Raw genomic sequence first — 17379 nt, 5'->3', positions numbered from 1 at the left:
TTTCGCATGCCTGTCAGTTCTGCGGTTTATGTTGGTTCGGCAACCCTCTTAGAGGAACCCCAAGAAGTAAACGATTGGGCTAAGCTGGCCGGGGGAGCGAGAAGGAATTTCTTCTCACAAAGGTAAAATCAGGAACTCGGGCAATAAACAGTGTGATTGTCGTTATTGTCATGGCTCGCGCGAAAGCAGTTCCGTAGAGAGAGAGAGAGAGAGAGGGTGCTTCTATCAAAATCTACTAGACGTCGTTACAACGAAATCCACTAAAAACTTCATAGATCTTTCAACAGCGCGTGGGGTCGAAAATTCGCGGGAGAGAGCTTTGTGGTGTTAGGAAAGCGAGAACATCGCCGGGAATGACAAAGGATCGCTATGAGAAACGTTTTCACGAGGATTTAAACGGCTAGTTTGTGAGACCACAGACGACGCTGTTTATAGCACAAGTATTTTAATAACGTCAACCGCGGTATAGTTGACTTTGTTCGGTCACAATTGTATTTTTACGTTCTCTGGGCAAAGTGATGCTATGGAAATGTAAAGATTTATTGAAAGTAAAGTTTCCAAATGTTTATCGATTTATTTTGACAGCATAGTTACAGTACCAAAAAAATGACGTATTACACATATGTGATGTGGGATTGAATTAAAAAATTAAATTGAATTAAATGAGAATTGAGATTTAAAAAGTGAACACGATTGATAATATAGATGTAACTCCTTATCTGATATATAACTTTACGCTAAGTATTCTTATGTGCTCGGATTGTTGCGTTACGGTAGAAACAAAGAGCATTTTGTAACCACTCCACGGATACTGGCAGACATCCGGTGCACCTGCGAGACGCATGGAAATCGCATGGGCATTTGAACTTGGAAACGTATTCATAGAATTCTCGCGCTCCATCTTTCCCTCCAGTTTGCGCAAATATTCTTCCGCTTTGCGCTTTGTTCCAATCCACAAATAGAGCAGATAAGAGAAAAGAAACACATGTCAAACGTTCGATCGAAAACAGTGGAAGCCGACGCACCAGTCAAACGACATGAAATAACGCAAACCCCGAGAGAAGCGGTACGTTGCCGCCATTTGTCGTTTATATCGTTTTCGTGCGCGAGCTGTGTAACAGAATAAGCAATGAAAGGATGATAACTTTACAAGCAAAATAAAAAAAAATACGCGTGAGAAATGACACGAGAGCCATAAAACGATCGACTGCAATGAGACAATGTAACTCAATTTTTTGTGACTGAATATTTAAATTTTAGTGACCCCGTAGATCGATATTGCGAAATATCCGAGGGTACGAATCCTGCAAAATTCGTTCGTTAAACCGCGTAAATCTTTCAAGAATAATCTTCCGGAATCACTCTCTGTTTTCTATAATTCAACCTCGTACTTGTCGGAATGCTCATGCGCCTGTCTCTGTGGGGCCAGTAAGTAACAACCTTCGCACCCATTGTCCGGGTAGGAGAATCCTGACGCGAGGTCGGTGGTATACGAGGCGTTTCGTGGATTCATTGCGACGCATTCCACGTCGAACTATTCGTCTTGCCAGGTGGCGTGCAATTTGGCGAACCCGGGGACACGACAGCCGGAAATCCGGACACCTCGGCCACAGTCAGCACCACGAAGACACCTTTAAGACTGACGGGTGCGAGCCTCGGCGCCTCCGTAGTCTCGCAACATTAGATTCGTACGACGTATTGGGGTAGTTTAAACCGTTGTAACACAGAGTCGCCCCATTCCTTTCATTTCATCGCGTACTTTTGCAATATTTTCGAGTCGTAATATTTCTCGTCCAACACGTTTTCTCTCTTTGTTTTTATTGTTTCCATGTCGGGCGCAACATCACTGCGTTTTTCTGTTAATTCGTTGAAAAATGAAAATTCTTATTTTAAAAATTTTATCGTCAGCTTGTGTACACCAATTACACGAAACAAGCGTTTTCCGAAAATCAAGCGTCGAACATTTCGGACATTTTATAAGGCGGACGTAATATTCGTCAAGCTAATTCCGTACGCGTGCGCACGTTAACGTTTCACACGAATATTGTAAAGCTTCCTGCCAGGTGTTCTCCGCGTCACCTGGTCCATTTTGTCCCCTGTTACTATCGAATGAAAATCCGGCTTGGAAACTTTCCTGTCGCGATGCTCTCTGCACAATCGGCTTTCTCCGTTCTTCGGGTACGTCCGCACAGGATGAACAGCGGTACGGTGACCGACGGGGCTCTCGTTTTTGCACGTCGACTTCACCTGTTTGTCCTCGTTTGAAATAAGGATTCCCGGATTGGAGGGTCGATGCTACCTGTCCGAACTCGACTATGCTAGGGCGAAATCTTTTTTTTCTCCCTTTCTATCTCCTCTTGTTTGTTTCTGCCCGGTTCTCGATTCGTTTGGTCCGATGGGAGTACGTCAGGTGTTCCGCCTATAATCCTTCGAAGCAAGCACGAATGGAACTGTAGGGATAGTTGATCCTGTCCGATAGCATGGCCATGTTTCTCTGAACCGCACTTGACCTGTCGCCCATTTTTAGGAGTTATTGATTTTTATTTATAATCACGATTAAAGGGAGTGGCATTCCTTGGCGCACGAAGGATTTGCCAGTTTCCATGAATTCGCCAGATAATTTTTGAGAGATTTTATCGCATTAATGTATTAATTTGAGAAACGTCGTTAAAACGATTGAACCGTTGCCCGTTGGCAACGTTGCCTGTTTGCGGGCAAAATTCGTCAGGCTTATTACAAGATAATTGGTAGTCGCTTCATCGGCTCGTTATCGCATAGTCCGAGGCGCAATTCGAAAATCGTGTTAGCGGTGTACGTCGATGGACTGGACGATTATTCGTCCATTATCATCGCGTACATGCTCTCGTCCCGGTGTCTGGATTACAATACCAAATGATAGCCATCAGAAATGCACGACAGAACTTCGCAACAGCCCTTCGTCACCGTGGTAGGGGATCGGATTTACGTGCCGTGAGATACGTAGATCGCCATCTGCGAGTGTGTTTGCGGCGACGTTAACACGAAACACGTTCACGTTTCCGTTTTCCACCCGTCGTACCCTCACCGAGTCGGCAATTCGACGGGAAGACAGGCACTGCGTGGCACTGTGAGTAGGGTGGCCCGTTCGTATGAGAGTTTTCGAAGACGAAAACGCATATATACGTATGTAAATATAATAATACATAAAGCTGCCTTTTATGTATGTGCATACACGTACGCACACATGTGGGCTCTCACCGATGTCGCAAGGACGACGCCATTCGGAAAACCATCACGCTACTAGGCTATATTTTACCTCGTAAATGGATGTGTCTGGCCGAACGTGAATTTCTTACCTGATATCAACTGCCGATCCGCGGGGATATCGATGAATAGGATGGGGGAACGCGACGTATATTCGTATAGTTCGCGGATATGCAAGCATCCGGTTCGTCAGGATTTTTATTATACCGCCTACGTGCTCTACGTTTTTCACGTATGAAATATCACATGTCTCCCGTTACACACAGGTAGCGTTCTGCATTTTTGCGGAATTTGCCTTTATTACCTCCTACCATTTTTATTTATTTCGTCGGGTTATCATCGTAATGCGTACGCGATTCAGAAGCCAGCGAAGTCGGAGCTGTGAATATTCGTAATTGAGTTAAAATGCGCGAGATACAATGAAGTGAATAAACAATCGCGTATCGCGCGTAACAAAATAACAAGCTAATTAGAGATTTTTTAAATGCACACGCTTAATTGATACTATTATAAAATATTCGCTCAATTACATACGTATGTACATACGTTTTGTTTTATCGAAAAATTACTGTATTCGCACGTAAAGCGAATAGCTTGATATTCGGAGTTTATAATACTTTTCAAGATATGCATATCTTTAATGGCTAACAAATTTTCCATTAAGGCTTCAAGGCTACGCGAAAGCACTAGCGCACATTTTAATATGTCACGGCGTTAGTCGCGAAATTGTTCCCGGCCACTTTGTTGGAATATTAAGGCCGGGAGTCTGTGCCATAGTGGCTTCTGAGGCGTCCATCGTAACGGCGTGTTTATTGTAATGAGCGAGTCGGAAGAACGTCGTAAAGTTAAAGACCAAATGCGCGCCTGTGTATTACAGAGAAACTACAATAGAATTCCAGGTGGTGACTCGTCGTATAGCAATTCCGAATCAGTTTTCAACGGAGCAGTTAAATTAAAACGGGTGACACTAATTTAGGGCTCGTTATTAACTTTATTCACAGCTTATGTTCATGTTCTTTTGTAGAAATTGGTCTGGATTACGTGGCAATACGTTTGCGCTGTAGATAGAATGTTTCCGACCGAACGTTGTCACTATTACCTATGTATCCGTAAAGCCCCGCTTTGTTGGGGATTACTCTGAGAAAGCGGCAAAAATCGAGCGATATTTCGGGTGCATAAAGATTTAAAATTTTTCTCTGACGCATGAGAGTATAAATTTTTACAAGTAATTCATGAAATTCTATATAAAATTCTGTACAAAATATTCTACACGGTAAAAAAGAAAATGATCATTTATGACTCCGATTCGTCTTTCCAAAATAAATGAATTGTATAAACAAAGGATGTAAAGTAAAAAAATGTTGTGATGGACGATGCCGTTCAATTAAAAAATGTCTTCGTGCACGAATGAAATAGCTTGCGGTCCCATATATAATATTAAAAGCGGTATTTTTTTTTGTAAATCTTCATGTACCACACATCATGTATTGACATGTCACCCATAACACAATTTGCATATTTTGCCGTGTATATCAGCTTTTCTACGCCTCCCAATCTCACGCACTGTTTCTGGTTGGTAGAGCTTGTATCATATTGCGTCACTCGAACACGGCGAATACGCGAGCGCGAGTTTACGTGTTACGTGTTCTGCACATCGTAAATCGTAAAGTTACGAAATGGACGGTACGGTCCACTCCCGGAAAATGTTACGAAGCTTTCGTGCGTTCGTTGCTTCGTGCTAAAAGGTACGCGCGCGACACTACGAATTTTTAAGCGCTTCCATAAATCTCTAAATTACAATTAAAGTGTGAAATTCAATATGTACTAGTCAAGATATTTAATTGAAATCTAGCCTTATGTTTTAACGTAAGAGAAAATACATAACGCGAAATCTGACAGGTGTTATCTTCCCTGATAACGAAAGAGTAGTGTCTGTTCGAAGAAGAGACTTATGCAATAAATCTCCCCCAATTTACTGTCCTAAAGCCGACGATTTTGTTTAAGCACGCACCCACGTATTTCTCATCTTTTGTCTTCCCTTTTATATATGTGTGTGTGTGTGTGTGTGTGTGTGTGTGTGTGTGTGTATCTATGAGCGTGATAAGAAAAATAATCTTCGATATAATGGCTCAGCGAAATGGCAAACATCTTTTACAACGGAATCTCAGGCTGGAACTTCTATCACCGACACTGTGAGAAAATTCCTTCGATCCATACGACGGAATTCTATTAGCTAGAGCACATAAAATCTCGAAGAAGGTAAAGCGATTCGAGCTGATTAAAAGAGCAAATTTACAAATCATATAATTCTACTTGTTCAAATATTCCAGATATTCACGTTTCGTATTTAACTAATTAATTTGAAATTTATGCACACACATCATTTCTTATTGGTAATTTCATTTCTTTGGAATATATTTTTCTTACTCTCCTCGTGTCAAATGCCATTAATAAATCTGATTTGAGTCTTATTACATTTCATTACATTACTCTACGTATTGAGCTCCACTCTACGTGGAGCAACGAATCCACGGCCTGGCAATGCGTTGTGAGAAAAGACACGCAATCGTAGAGTGACAGACTTCCTATCGTGTACTTTAATTAGCGGCAGCGACACCCAGATGAAATCAGTAGCCAGGAAAATAACGGACGAGTATGCTCGCAGAGTTTACAAACTAACAGGCATCGCCCGTACTGATTACGAAACAGCGGAGAGAGGCGGATATATGCGTGGCGTGTAAATACTCTCGCGGGAAATAATTTTAGAAAACGCGAGTAGTTTAATAAAATTGTTGCGTATTAATTAATTGCGTTTGAACTATCGAAGTTCCAACACATTATTTTACAAACAGATGTCTTAAAGTGAAACGAGATTTACACAAACGTAGTAGAAAGCATTTTAAACGAGAAAAGGAAACGAGTAAAGGGAAAAGGAAAATGGAACAAAGAGAGGAATTATCCTCAGGTGGTTGCTTTTATAAGAGACTTAACGCATACGATGAGTCGCGAGATTGACGTGTCTCTTACGAGCTAGTATTGAAAAATTCGATGAGGAGAAATCGATCGACGCGAAGCACGGGGCACAAACAAGATACTTCTTCGACTATGACATCAGCATTCTAACATCGAAAAATATATTCCACGCTTCAATTACCTTAAATCCCATACGAAAAATTTTAAGAAGTTTTTAAAAAATCAGTTTTAGATATATACTCGCTCATACAACAATTGGAAAGAGTTTTTCTACAAAACTTACTTCAACTATGATTGTCAATTTATCTGTGATCTATAGTATTACGAAATAGATGTAAAACATTTTTAATTAATTATTTCATGATTTATTGACCCATTTCAATTGTTGATGCACTTAGGGTGCACGTAATATATCTTATCTATATAACGTGTTCAAGATAGTATGGAATATGAATATTCCGTAAAGTGAGAAAGAGAAGGCGTTCATGCGCGCGGATGGCTCGAAGCTCGATTGTTGGCGAGGAATGAGAACGGAATAGGATGAGACTTAACGTGCACGACGGGTCGTAGGATTGACGTGTTCCTTATAAACCAGAAGGGCGAGGAGAAGATAGTAACGGAGGAACTAGACGCAAAAGTAAAGGAGGACTTTGCGGGGCGGGGAGGAAGGATAGTAGATGGTGAATGGAAAGGATGACGAGAGTAGAGAAGGTAGACGGGATAAGGTAGGAAGGCACGTCGCGGCGCCTGCACGCCGTGGAAGCCCGATTGTTCTCCGCAACCGACTGTGTCTCATTACTTCGAATTGGCTAGCCGTAGACAATGCCAGCGGGTAATACGATTATCCGGAAGATGGTTTTCAGCGGCCACCCCTTCGTTTCCATCGCGCCCTTCCTCCGGCCCCGATGTCCTTTTACGCTCTTACGTTTCAACCCCGCGCGCCGTCGTATAAACCCTTTTTCCAGTGTTGAGAAAATCGGGTCCGCGCGGAGGTGTACAGGACCGGGATAGAAGAAGCGGGCGCGGAGATGACGCTGACTAAAGAGACAATGGACTGACGCGTACGCGGAGTTCCGTCTTATTCGTCGCTGGGATAAGAATCGAAGATTAACCGCTTACCGCGCGCGGCTTCAGAGCGAAGACGACGGTGTTTTCAGAGCGCGGAGTGCCCGCTGAAACTTTGAATGCGAGAAAAGGCACGAGTGCTTTTCGCGACGCAACAAATAGAGCAGCTTTTCAAACGAGTATTCCGCCGAACTCCGGTTGCACTTCGCCGGTCGCGCGAACATTTCACCGCGTTTTTACTTACATCAACGCGTATGGCGAACTCCGGCTCGGTACGAATACGTTCCGAGTATTTCTGGTATTCAAGAGGCAATTCGATCGAACCTACATACTGCGCCTGGTTTCGAAATTTTGTGGCGAAGAGTTGAAACGTTTTTCTGGTAAAAATTACAAAAAGGAACATTCCTAGGCTGCGGGAGAAAAAGAAATTTCTTTTAGAGCGTGGAATATTATTGTTCGTTTCTTTATTTTAAACATTATTCCAGCGTGTTTTAATGGAGATTTCCCATACGGCAAAAATAATTTGTTATTCTAAAATTTTCACTGCAAACATTTTTGTTGGATAATGTAAACGCAATATTTTCTGATGCATAAAACACGAGTAATACAATGGACATGTCTACTTATTTTTCTTTCGTATATGAAACTAAAGATGTTTAATATTTCAACGGATTTCAAAGATAAACTCGGTCAAATCTCCTCGTTTTAAAGGATGACTTTAATTTTTTTTTTATTTGCAAGCATGCCACTGTAACTTGGCTTTCATCGTGTCGCTCATTTGAATTCCCTTTTCCAAGTTGCTTCGCCTACGAAAGAGCTGTCGAGCGCGTTGGACAAAGATTAGACGAAAAAGACTGGACGATGGAAAGAGAAGAAAAGCGAAGATGAGTTGAAAAGACAATGAGCCACTAGAAGCGTGATGTTTTCTTTCATCCATGTAGAGATAAAAGTTGAAGGCTGATCTACAAGAAATACCCTATTGTTCTCTCATCGATAGAATACTTGCAAAGAAATTGATTTTCTATTAAAAAAACTATATAAGATCAACCAATATTTGCTCAGTATAAATAAATAAGATTTCGAAATTAGAGTATTAATATTATTATTAAAATGAAGAATTTGATAAATTTGTTCTAGCTAAATGATTAGAATGTTAAGAGCTTTTTAATTAAGTTTATTGAATATGTGAAACGTGCATTTTTTTAATTATATGAAGCATGAAACATGTTATTTATATAATTTTTATGATAAAATTTATAACGACATAATTATGATAAATACTAAATTATATTTTCTCTATCACAAGTCAGTTCAATCAACCTAAAAAGGCTTTATATATTATTTTCTCTCTCAAGAAAATGCTAAAGTTCTACATAATTTATTATATGAAAATTTAATAAAAGTTCCAAGACAGTAAAATGAATAAGCTGAAATGATTCATAAAGTCATAATTTTTATATCTTACGTGCGATTAATACTTTTTTCTTCTTTGTTTGTATTGTTTTGCAACTTGCTGAAAGGCATATAAACAAAAAATGTTAAACCTTTATGTGAATTTATATAATATCGGTATACTAAATCAATTTTGCATGCAACGAAGACAGATAAAAAGAAAAATACAAATTATAGATGACGTTATATTTTTATAAGAATAAAATTAAAAAGTCACTTAGTAATACGATTCCTTATTAAAAAATGATAATGCGCTGATACCTTTTTTTTTATCGGTTGATATCAAATGTATATACGTCTTTTTAATAAACTCATCGCGAATTTTACAATAATAGGAATGCATTTGATATTTTTTTCTATGTTTTTTCATTTTTCCTGAAAAGCAAATTATAAATACATTTCAACATTCGAATAATTTTCAAGGCTGTAAGATCTTTGTTAAATCTGGATTGGGATTTTAAATGCGACATTACGAATTCTCTTTTCAATATGACTTCGAGGAATAGTTGATTTAGAAGTAAAAAGGAATGGTACAGGTAACTGCGAATAAAGATGCCGACTAAGGAGACAATGAGCCACATCGTGGGCAAGTTTTATTTTATTTCTAGGAAGATAAGACCCAAAGATATTAACCGGCGAAGCGACTTAGACTTGGACAAGACGACGTTTCCACCTCACTGTGGGTTTTCATTCTCGAGGAAAACTGCTCTGCATTTCAAATCCGAGGAAAGCCAGGCTGCTTCTTGTCGCAGATGGTCGATTTAGCTGAAGGATGGTGAGAGAAAAGAGAACAGGGAACGTTCGGACAAACGAAAGCTGGGGGAATGTCTTTACACATTGACTTTGCTATATTATAGACTTTATGATGGATTGCTTATTGTCTAACGTTTAACTATTATGCAATTGTGATTTGTATCGCAAAAGTTGGACATAAATATGTAAATAACATGTTTCGTATATGATGAAAAGTACACGTTTAATATTAAAAAAAATTTAATCATAAAAATTTTTAATGTTGTAACCAGTTTTAGTAATTAAAAGTCTACGTCAAATGTTTTTTTTTTGCGAATCTGAATGACACATTAAAGTTTGTTTACTGATTATAATGTTTGCGCAATAATTTCCGCGTTGACTCACATTTCCCATTTTTGTTACTTATTATTATTTTTAATACGGTGATTTCTATATCAATCTTGTTGTACTACGTCAAATTATTTATTTTAAGAATGGTATAAACATTACAGTCTCTCATAAAATGTAAAAATAGATATGTCGCGTTAGTCACAAAAATATGACAAATTTAAATAGACGGTCAAACGTTAAAATTATTTCTGACAGTGTTTTTTTCAAGTTCATCTATTTGATCTTGTTTTAAAAGTGACAAAAGAATAGACAATGAAAAGGCGGTGTTACATGCAAAAAATAGCACGTTGAAGAATTAACCGACGACAACACGATTCCGGATTTAGTTGGGAATATTTGGAACTCTTCTGCATTTCAAATTGAAAGGCTAGGCGGAAGAATCGCCTAGTGGAAAATGGGAAAAAGGTTGGACGCGATATCGGGCTAAACGGGGTGACGTGAGAAGGCGAAGGTGGCTGCGAGAGGGAAAATAGGAATTTTTCTTGGGGCATCAAAGTCACCGCCAAGGTGTAGCGAATTTGATCTATTGTCAATGACGTGGTTGGCGGCGAAGAAAAATTGGATTTTAATCGAAATCAAAAGAATGCGCGCGGAATGAGAGGATTGTAATATTATCTCTCTCATTAGCTCGTCTTAATCTACAATCTTTCTATAATTATCCCCACTAATTACTGACAGTTAAATCATCCTTTGATCAACCTCTATAATATAATCGCGTGTGCATGAAAAATGAATTCGCATTGAATATTACACAAATACGAGTTCTCTGTTAACAATTCCTGATAATTAAATGAATTAAATTTTACAAAGGACAATAATGGTCATAAGCGGCTAATATTAATTCGTGGAATCATTGCATTTGCTGGTTCATATAATAAAAGTGGCTTATATAATATTGAAGAAATCATTCAATCATTGACAAATAATTTTGTACTAATTAAACATAACTTAATATTTTAGTATTTTGGCAACAAGCATTAATGTTACTTTGAAAAAAACAATCCAATTAACTTCTTGTATTTTTGATGATAAAACAAGATTTGTTTAAAAATAAAATTTTAGAATAGAGTTTACAATTTTTTAAGATTATAAACATGTATCACATAAAATTATAAACTTTGAATCTCAAGAGATACAGTTAATTTACAGTCTTTATGAATTGTTAATACTCATTGTGATTGATTTTCTTGCAAGCTGGGTAAATTGTCACTGAGCGCTATGTGTCTATATGGATAGGCCATGTAAGTAATGCGAGCGATGCCGAAATCATTACCAAGTCAAATATTGAACTTGGCTAATTTGTTATCGGCGAGAAAGTAGAACGACGTGTAGAAATCTCCTTTGCCGGCAAATTTGCCCTAGTTACCAAAGTTATAACGTTGTTAAACGCTCCTGGTCGACTTATGAGAGCTAGCCCCGTTGAAGAAAATGTATAGATCACTCTCGAACGGATTCTCGTGCATGAAAATAGGCGTTTGGAATAATAAACGGTTTTTTCGGAAGTGGCTTTGGAATGAAGTTTAAACGATCACGCTTGAGGTACTGCAGTCGAATATTAAATCGAATAGAACTACGCTCTATAGTGATTTAGAAGAAAATTTGTAAATCGTTAAGCAAAAGTTTGAGACACTTTTTCGATTCCTAGTTATTCTTTCTTTTTTTCATGACGCAGAGCATATTCTTATAGCATTATTTTACAAGTTTACGATCGCTCACATATTTACATGGAAAATTTTTTAATGTATTGAAGAAACCTGTGAAAAGTTTCATTAAAAAGTTTTATTACATTCTTGCATATCTTTGCTAAAATAACTTATTGTGATTTGCATATTCAAATTATGAGTTTGTATCATGAGTATCATAAGTTTCTTTGGTGAAGTGACAGATATCTTTTAACAGTAAAATATACAGATGACCCAGATTTGCTGTTTTTTATCTATAGATTATCTGTGAACAATTTGAAATAAATATTTCTATATTTATATTAATTTAATTTAATTTAATTTAATTTAAAGTATTTAATGCAAATGTATTAAAAATTCATTTAGTTTTCCTTTCTGTGATACATATTTATAAATAAAACTATTGGTAAAAAAAAAGCAGAAACTGAAACTCTCGCTTCCTGGATGACTATTTTTACTAGTATGCTACTGAGGTCTTATACATAGTAGTCTACCATTTAACTTCATGTCTGTCATAGCGCTATGCCAACACTGCAAACTTTCATCAGAAATCGCGGATTCTAAAGTTAATCTTACAATATAAGTTTGGTTGTGTGTTCCTCTGATATATATATCTCCTTCGTTCATCTCTCTCTCTCTCTCTCTCTCTCTCTCTCTCTCTCTCTCTGTCTGTCTGTCTGTCTGTCTGTCTGTCTGTCTGTCTGTCTGTCTGTCTGTCTGTCTGTCTGTCTGTCTGTCTGTCTGTCTGTCTGTCTGTCTGTCTGTCTGTCTGTCTGTCTGTCTGTCTGTCTGTCTGTCTGTCTGTCTGTCTGTCTGTCTGTCTGTCTGTCTGTCTGTCTGTCTGTCTGTCTGTCTGTCTGTCTGTCTGTCTGTCTGTCTGTCTGTCTGTCTGTCTGTCTGTCTGTCTGTCTGTCTGTCTGTCTGTCTGTCTGTCTGTCTGTCTGTCTGTCTGTCTGTCTGTCTGTCTGTCTGTCTGTCTGTCTGTCTGTCTGTCTGTCTGTCTGTCTGTCTGTCTGTCTGTCTGTCTGTCTGTCTGTCTGTCTGTCTGTCTGTCTGTCTGTCTGTCTGTCTGTCTGTCTGTCTGTCTGTCTGTCTGTCTGTCTGTCTGTCTGTCTGTCTGTCTGTCTGTCTGTCTGTCTGTCTGTCTGTCTGTCTGTCTGTCTGTCTGTCTGTCTGTCTGTCTGTCTGTCTGTCTGTCTGTCTGTCTCTCTTTCTCTCTGTCTCTCTTTCTCTTTCTCTCTCTCTCTCTCTCTCTCTCTCTCTCTCTCTCTCTTTCCCTGCCGAGGCAAGCGTAATAACTGAGTGTAGGTACTCATGTATTTCCAATGGAATAGAGTGATTTGCTTTCGCGAATAATAGAAACTTTTGTGCAATCTTTAATAGTCATTACATACTGGACACCTTTTAGAGAATCTCGGCTACGACAGTCACGAAACTACCATTCGTTCAAAGGAAGAGGAACAGAGAGCAAAGGTCCTAGAAACTATCTTGAGACAGCGGCCGACTACATCCGACATTGCTAGCACTTATCGTTGTGTAACTGTTTGCCCAACCACGAAGACAAGACCATTTACCATAACGAGGAAAACGCCAACGGAACCTAGCACGGGCGAAAGCTCGCAACAATGGTTGCCCGTTTACTCCTCCACTTGCCCTCCAATTCTCCACCATCTCGTACACCCTCCTTTCTTATATCTGCTTTTTACCGCTTGTTTGAATTTTATTTTTGTTAATACAACGCTTAGCGAAAGCTTTAGAATGATGTTAGTGCTTAGAGTCTAACGATTAACAGTTATGCGAATTTTTTATTGGCGTCATACTATCGAATATGTACGCATTAAAGTTGGATAACTATTTTAATAGATCTAAGTGGAAAACATCCTTAAATCATGGTCAGAGCATTTGTGTCAACGGCGTTCTACGTGCTAGGTGTTCCACGGCGTTTCCTCCGCTTCTACGACCTTTCGTCCATTAAGTCGTCTCTCGAGGAAGTCGTTACCACGAGGAAGGTGTAAGAGTAATGGCGCTGACCTTTTGTAAAATATGACGTAGTCATATATAACGTGATGATGCAAGTGTACATGCATTTTCTATGTTTAGTGATCCACGACTAGTACTCTATTCGATTAAAAAATGATTAAAAGATCCTAGACAACTTATGAAAAACGGTGAAAAAAGTGGTAAAGAAAAACGAAAGAGAATAGGATAGCCTTTAATATTCAAGCTAAAGTGTGGCCTTTACATAAACTCGCGTGTTCTATTCTAAAGGTATAATATTTTGGGCACGTACATCATCACGGATCGTATTACAGCAAAGCGGAAATAGAGACACGAGCTCCTTTATTGCGGTCTTTGCGGAAACATCAATAATCTTAGGAACTTCTTAAGCGGCTTGAATGTTCTTTTGGTAACCATAGTGCTTTATATGCCGATAATCGATTGAAGAAGAAAGAATGTCGCCGAGTTTTATACCGCAAAAAAGACACGCCGTTCAGTATCTCAACGCAAATCAACGATCGTCTTTGATAAAAATCATCGAAGCGTTTCGATTCAGATGATGTTGAATATACTCTGGAAAGCTTTTCGATTTAAACTTCTTTTTAATATCTTTAACGCGTTTGATGTTTGCTTCATCGCTCGCTTTTTTTTGAACATTTCTAAGTAAAAATACCGAATTTATGATTCTAAAGTCAAGAATCATTAGCATTAATATAATCCAATGTTTTTGTTGGTAACTCGGTTACTTATACAATTTTTATAACCAATTTATGCATACAATAAATATTAATTTCATTATAAATTGATTATGAATTGAATTTGCATTTTGCAGCGCAGTATAAAAAATTTATCGAATTCACATTTATACCGAGTAAAATGGAAGAATCTCTAAACGAATAATACGATAAATTGATAACACAATACATATTATATAATTTATATTATTTGTTGTAAATAAAAAATTTGAAAATTTACGTTTTAAAATTTGAAAAGTTACGTTCTAAAATGGAATAAAAAAAATTTATGTTATAGTAAAATATACTAAATAATGCATTCACGTAGTGCATTATGTACTCCATTGATTTTCAACATATCAAGTTTTTTATGAGATTTCAAGGAATGTTCTAAATATTCAGTATACACGAAGCAATATAAAGCAATCGATACACGCTGCTTTCTGACTAATTTATCGAGCTACAAGGCGACCTGCCTGGTTCGGGGTAATGAGGGAATTGTTTTCCGAAGGTGGCGCGCGCGCCTTTTAACGCAAAATTGCTCCGCTTCCCTCGCCGACGACCCCTGCAGAAGGGATAGAGGAATCGAAGAAGAGAGAGAGCGGCGCAAGGAGACTTCCGCGAGATGCAATTTATCCTGTCGCATTAGATTCAAAATAATTGATCCCCCGGGCGGATGGAGAATAGCGAGTCATTACTTCAGAGTGATAGCACCCCCATCGTAGTGCAGGCCGGAGGAAAATAAAAACTCGGAAATCACCTGCTCCCGATGAAAAATTTGACAGCCGAGAGAAGGAGCGAGCTAAGGAGATGGAGAGAAAGCCGCGGTATGGGGCAAGGTAAGGATAGCACCTCTACAGAATGGGCTTTCCGCAGCTGCAACAGCCCGGAATTCGCTCGGAAACACATCGTTTGACTTCTCGCGCAGCTGACTGCACGGGACTTTCTTTGTTATTGCCTGTCACTTCGCCCACAAGAACTAGGCGATTATTCTAGCTCGAAAAATGCTTTATCACAAGGCCTCACATTTAAAAATATCAATTTAAATTAGTGCTTGCTACGTCTTAAACGTTGCGTCAAAAATGAGAATAAAATGCGAATGCTATACAAGCAAAATTATTCGAGTCGTATCACTGACAATTTTACTTCCAAAATAGAGCTATGTAATGTTAGTGGCCCTTCTACATAAAATAGCACGCATCACAATCACTAAATTGTGCAATGCTCGTGTGTTTATCTATTATATGTACATTGGGTAATGGATACATCTATTTAATTGACTGTTGCAAGTTATACTTACGTATATCGAGTGAATAGACATCCGTGACGGGTCCAAACAGTATCAGCAACGTGCAGAACCTAGCGATTATCGATGAATAATCGGTCTTCATGTTCTCCGTTGAGTGATGACTTCATCAGAGCATTCGATAAATAACTGTAAACATATTTATAAAATTATTTATGAAAATTTATAAAATTCATAAGTTATTTATGAAACATTTATATTTATAAAATATTTGTATTAAATCATGTATCTTTCTTTTGAACTTTAACATTTGCTTACTAAGCATTGATTGTTAAAACAATATTTGTCAATATCCGTCAAAATATTGACAAAACCTTTTTTACAATATTTGTCAAAATTGGTTTTCCAAAAGAGAGGGAGGAAGGGGGAGAGAGAGAGGGGAGGGAGCGGGTGAGAGACAGAGAGGATGGGGAGGGAGAAAGAATTCTAGTTTGATTTCACCAATCTCCGGAATCAATATTTAAAGCAGAGAAGACAGACTTAGCTCCTCGTGCAAGGACGTGCTTCGGAAGTCCACGTGATATTGCCCGCCTTCCAATTTGCTGCCATTGTTTTCGGTCCGGATAAAACCTTCGATCGCTATTCGGTCACGTCTCTACACGAAGCACCCGGGAGATTTTAAAGCCGCCTCTCGAAATATTTTCTATCCCAGCGCCTGAGGTGGAGGGTCAAGTAAAAAGGAACTTAATCGACTTAAGAGTAAAACTACACGCGTCTACGTATTCCTTTTTCTTGGCACAATCCTGGACGACCAGTCAGCCCTCGGTGGTTTCCGCGGTACGTGCGTCGCCTAGAGAAAACATAGAGAGACCTACTCGAAATCGAGTCCCCGCTCAATTAGCCCAACCTTGCGTCCGCGTGTTCTTCTCGTTGGAGGGCTGAAGGAAAGCGTGATAAGAGGTAATGGAAGAACGAACTTATTGCATTTTGGGAAAAAACTTAAGGAATATTAAGGAATAAGTCAGCTCTATATTATAAAAATAATTGAGTTACTAGAAAAATTTTCTAATTAGGGAGAGATATTTTTAAAGAATCGGAGAAAGAAAGAAAAAAAGAAAGAGGTACGCGTTACTTTTTGCGTTTTTCAACTTTGAGGAAATTGAACGAGCGTTTGCTAATAATGTTAAGGATCGCGTTGAATTATTCACGAGAGGAATTTTAGAGATAGAAATAGATTCTATACACCTCATTATATTATTATATTGTATTAATATATCATAGGAAAAGATTTCCGATATGTCCGTCGTTATAGAGAGGACGTTTTAAAATTCATGCAGGTATCGTAAGATAGCGCTTTCCTGAGCTATCGCGAGAATAAGGAGAGAATAACGTATTGCTAGGAGCTAGACAAAGAGTAATTAACTGCACGAAGAGTAATTGATCGTAGATAGAAGGTTCGAAACTAAGTTGCTAGACACTATCCAGCTTCCACGGCACTGACTGCGTTTATATCGTAGCTGAGCCGTGAATGTCCACGCGAAAGGTATTCACATCAATCGACATTAATTAATTGCTTTCGCTCGGGAGCGACGTTACGCTGTCACGCGATTTAATATCTCTCGCGGGTTAACTCAACTGGCAATTTACCTATAATAAATACCTCGAATTTTTTGGTCTAGCGACCATCGGGAAAGCGTCACGATTCACACACGACACACACGGAGACAGGTGCATCCCGGTTAGTTAGCGTCATTCACCATTTCCGAATCCGTGTACGTCGACTTGTCTACATATCGACGATACATTTAACGAGCGGAAATGAATAAAATCCTGAATGACGTTA

At 38.7% G+C, this 17379-nt stretch overlaps 1 protein-coding gene across 2 annotated transcripts in view; it reads right to left on the bottom strand.

Moving 5' to 3' along the window:
- Positions 1–17379, bottom strand: part of LOC105193439 (discoidin domain-containing receptor 2) — a 76202-nt gene that overhangs the window by 23617 nt on the left and 35206 nt on the right. For both annotated transcript variants that reach the window (XM_026135909.2, XM_011157875.3), the window contains exon 2: positions 15591–15725. In XM_026135909.2, the coding sequence (XP_025991694.1) occupies positions 15591–15681 (91 nt within the window). In that variant the 5' untranslated portion in view covers positions 15682–15725. The remainder of the gene's footprint in view (positions 1–15590; positions 15726–17379) is intronic.

This window comes from Solenopsis invicta, chromosome 9 (assembly GCF_016802725.1).
Source record: "Solenopsis invicta isolate M01_SB chromosome 9, UNIL_Sinv_3.0, whole genome shotgun sequence".
Lineage (NCBI taxonomy): Eukaryota > Metazoa > Arthropoda > Insecta > Hymenoptera > Formicidae > Solenopsis > Solenopsis invicta.
The sequence above is the reverse complement of the archived record's forward strand: the minus strand, read 5'-3'. Positions and strand labels throughout refer to the sequence as shown.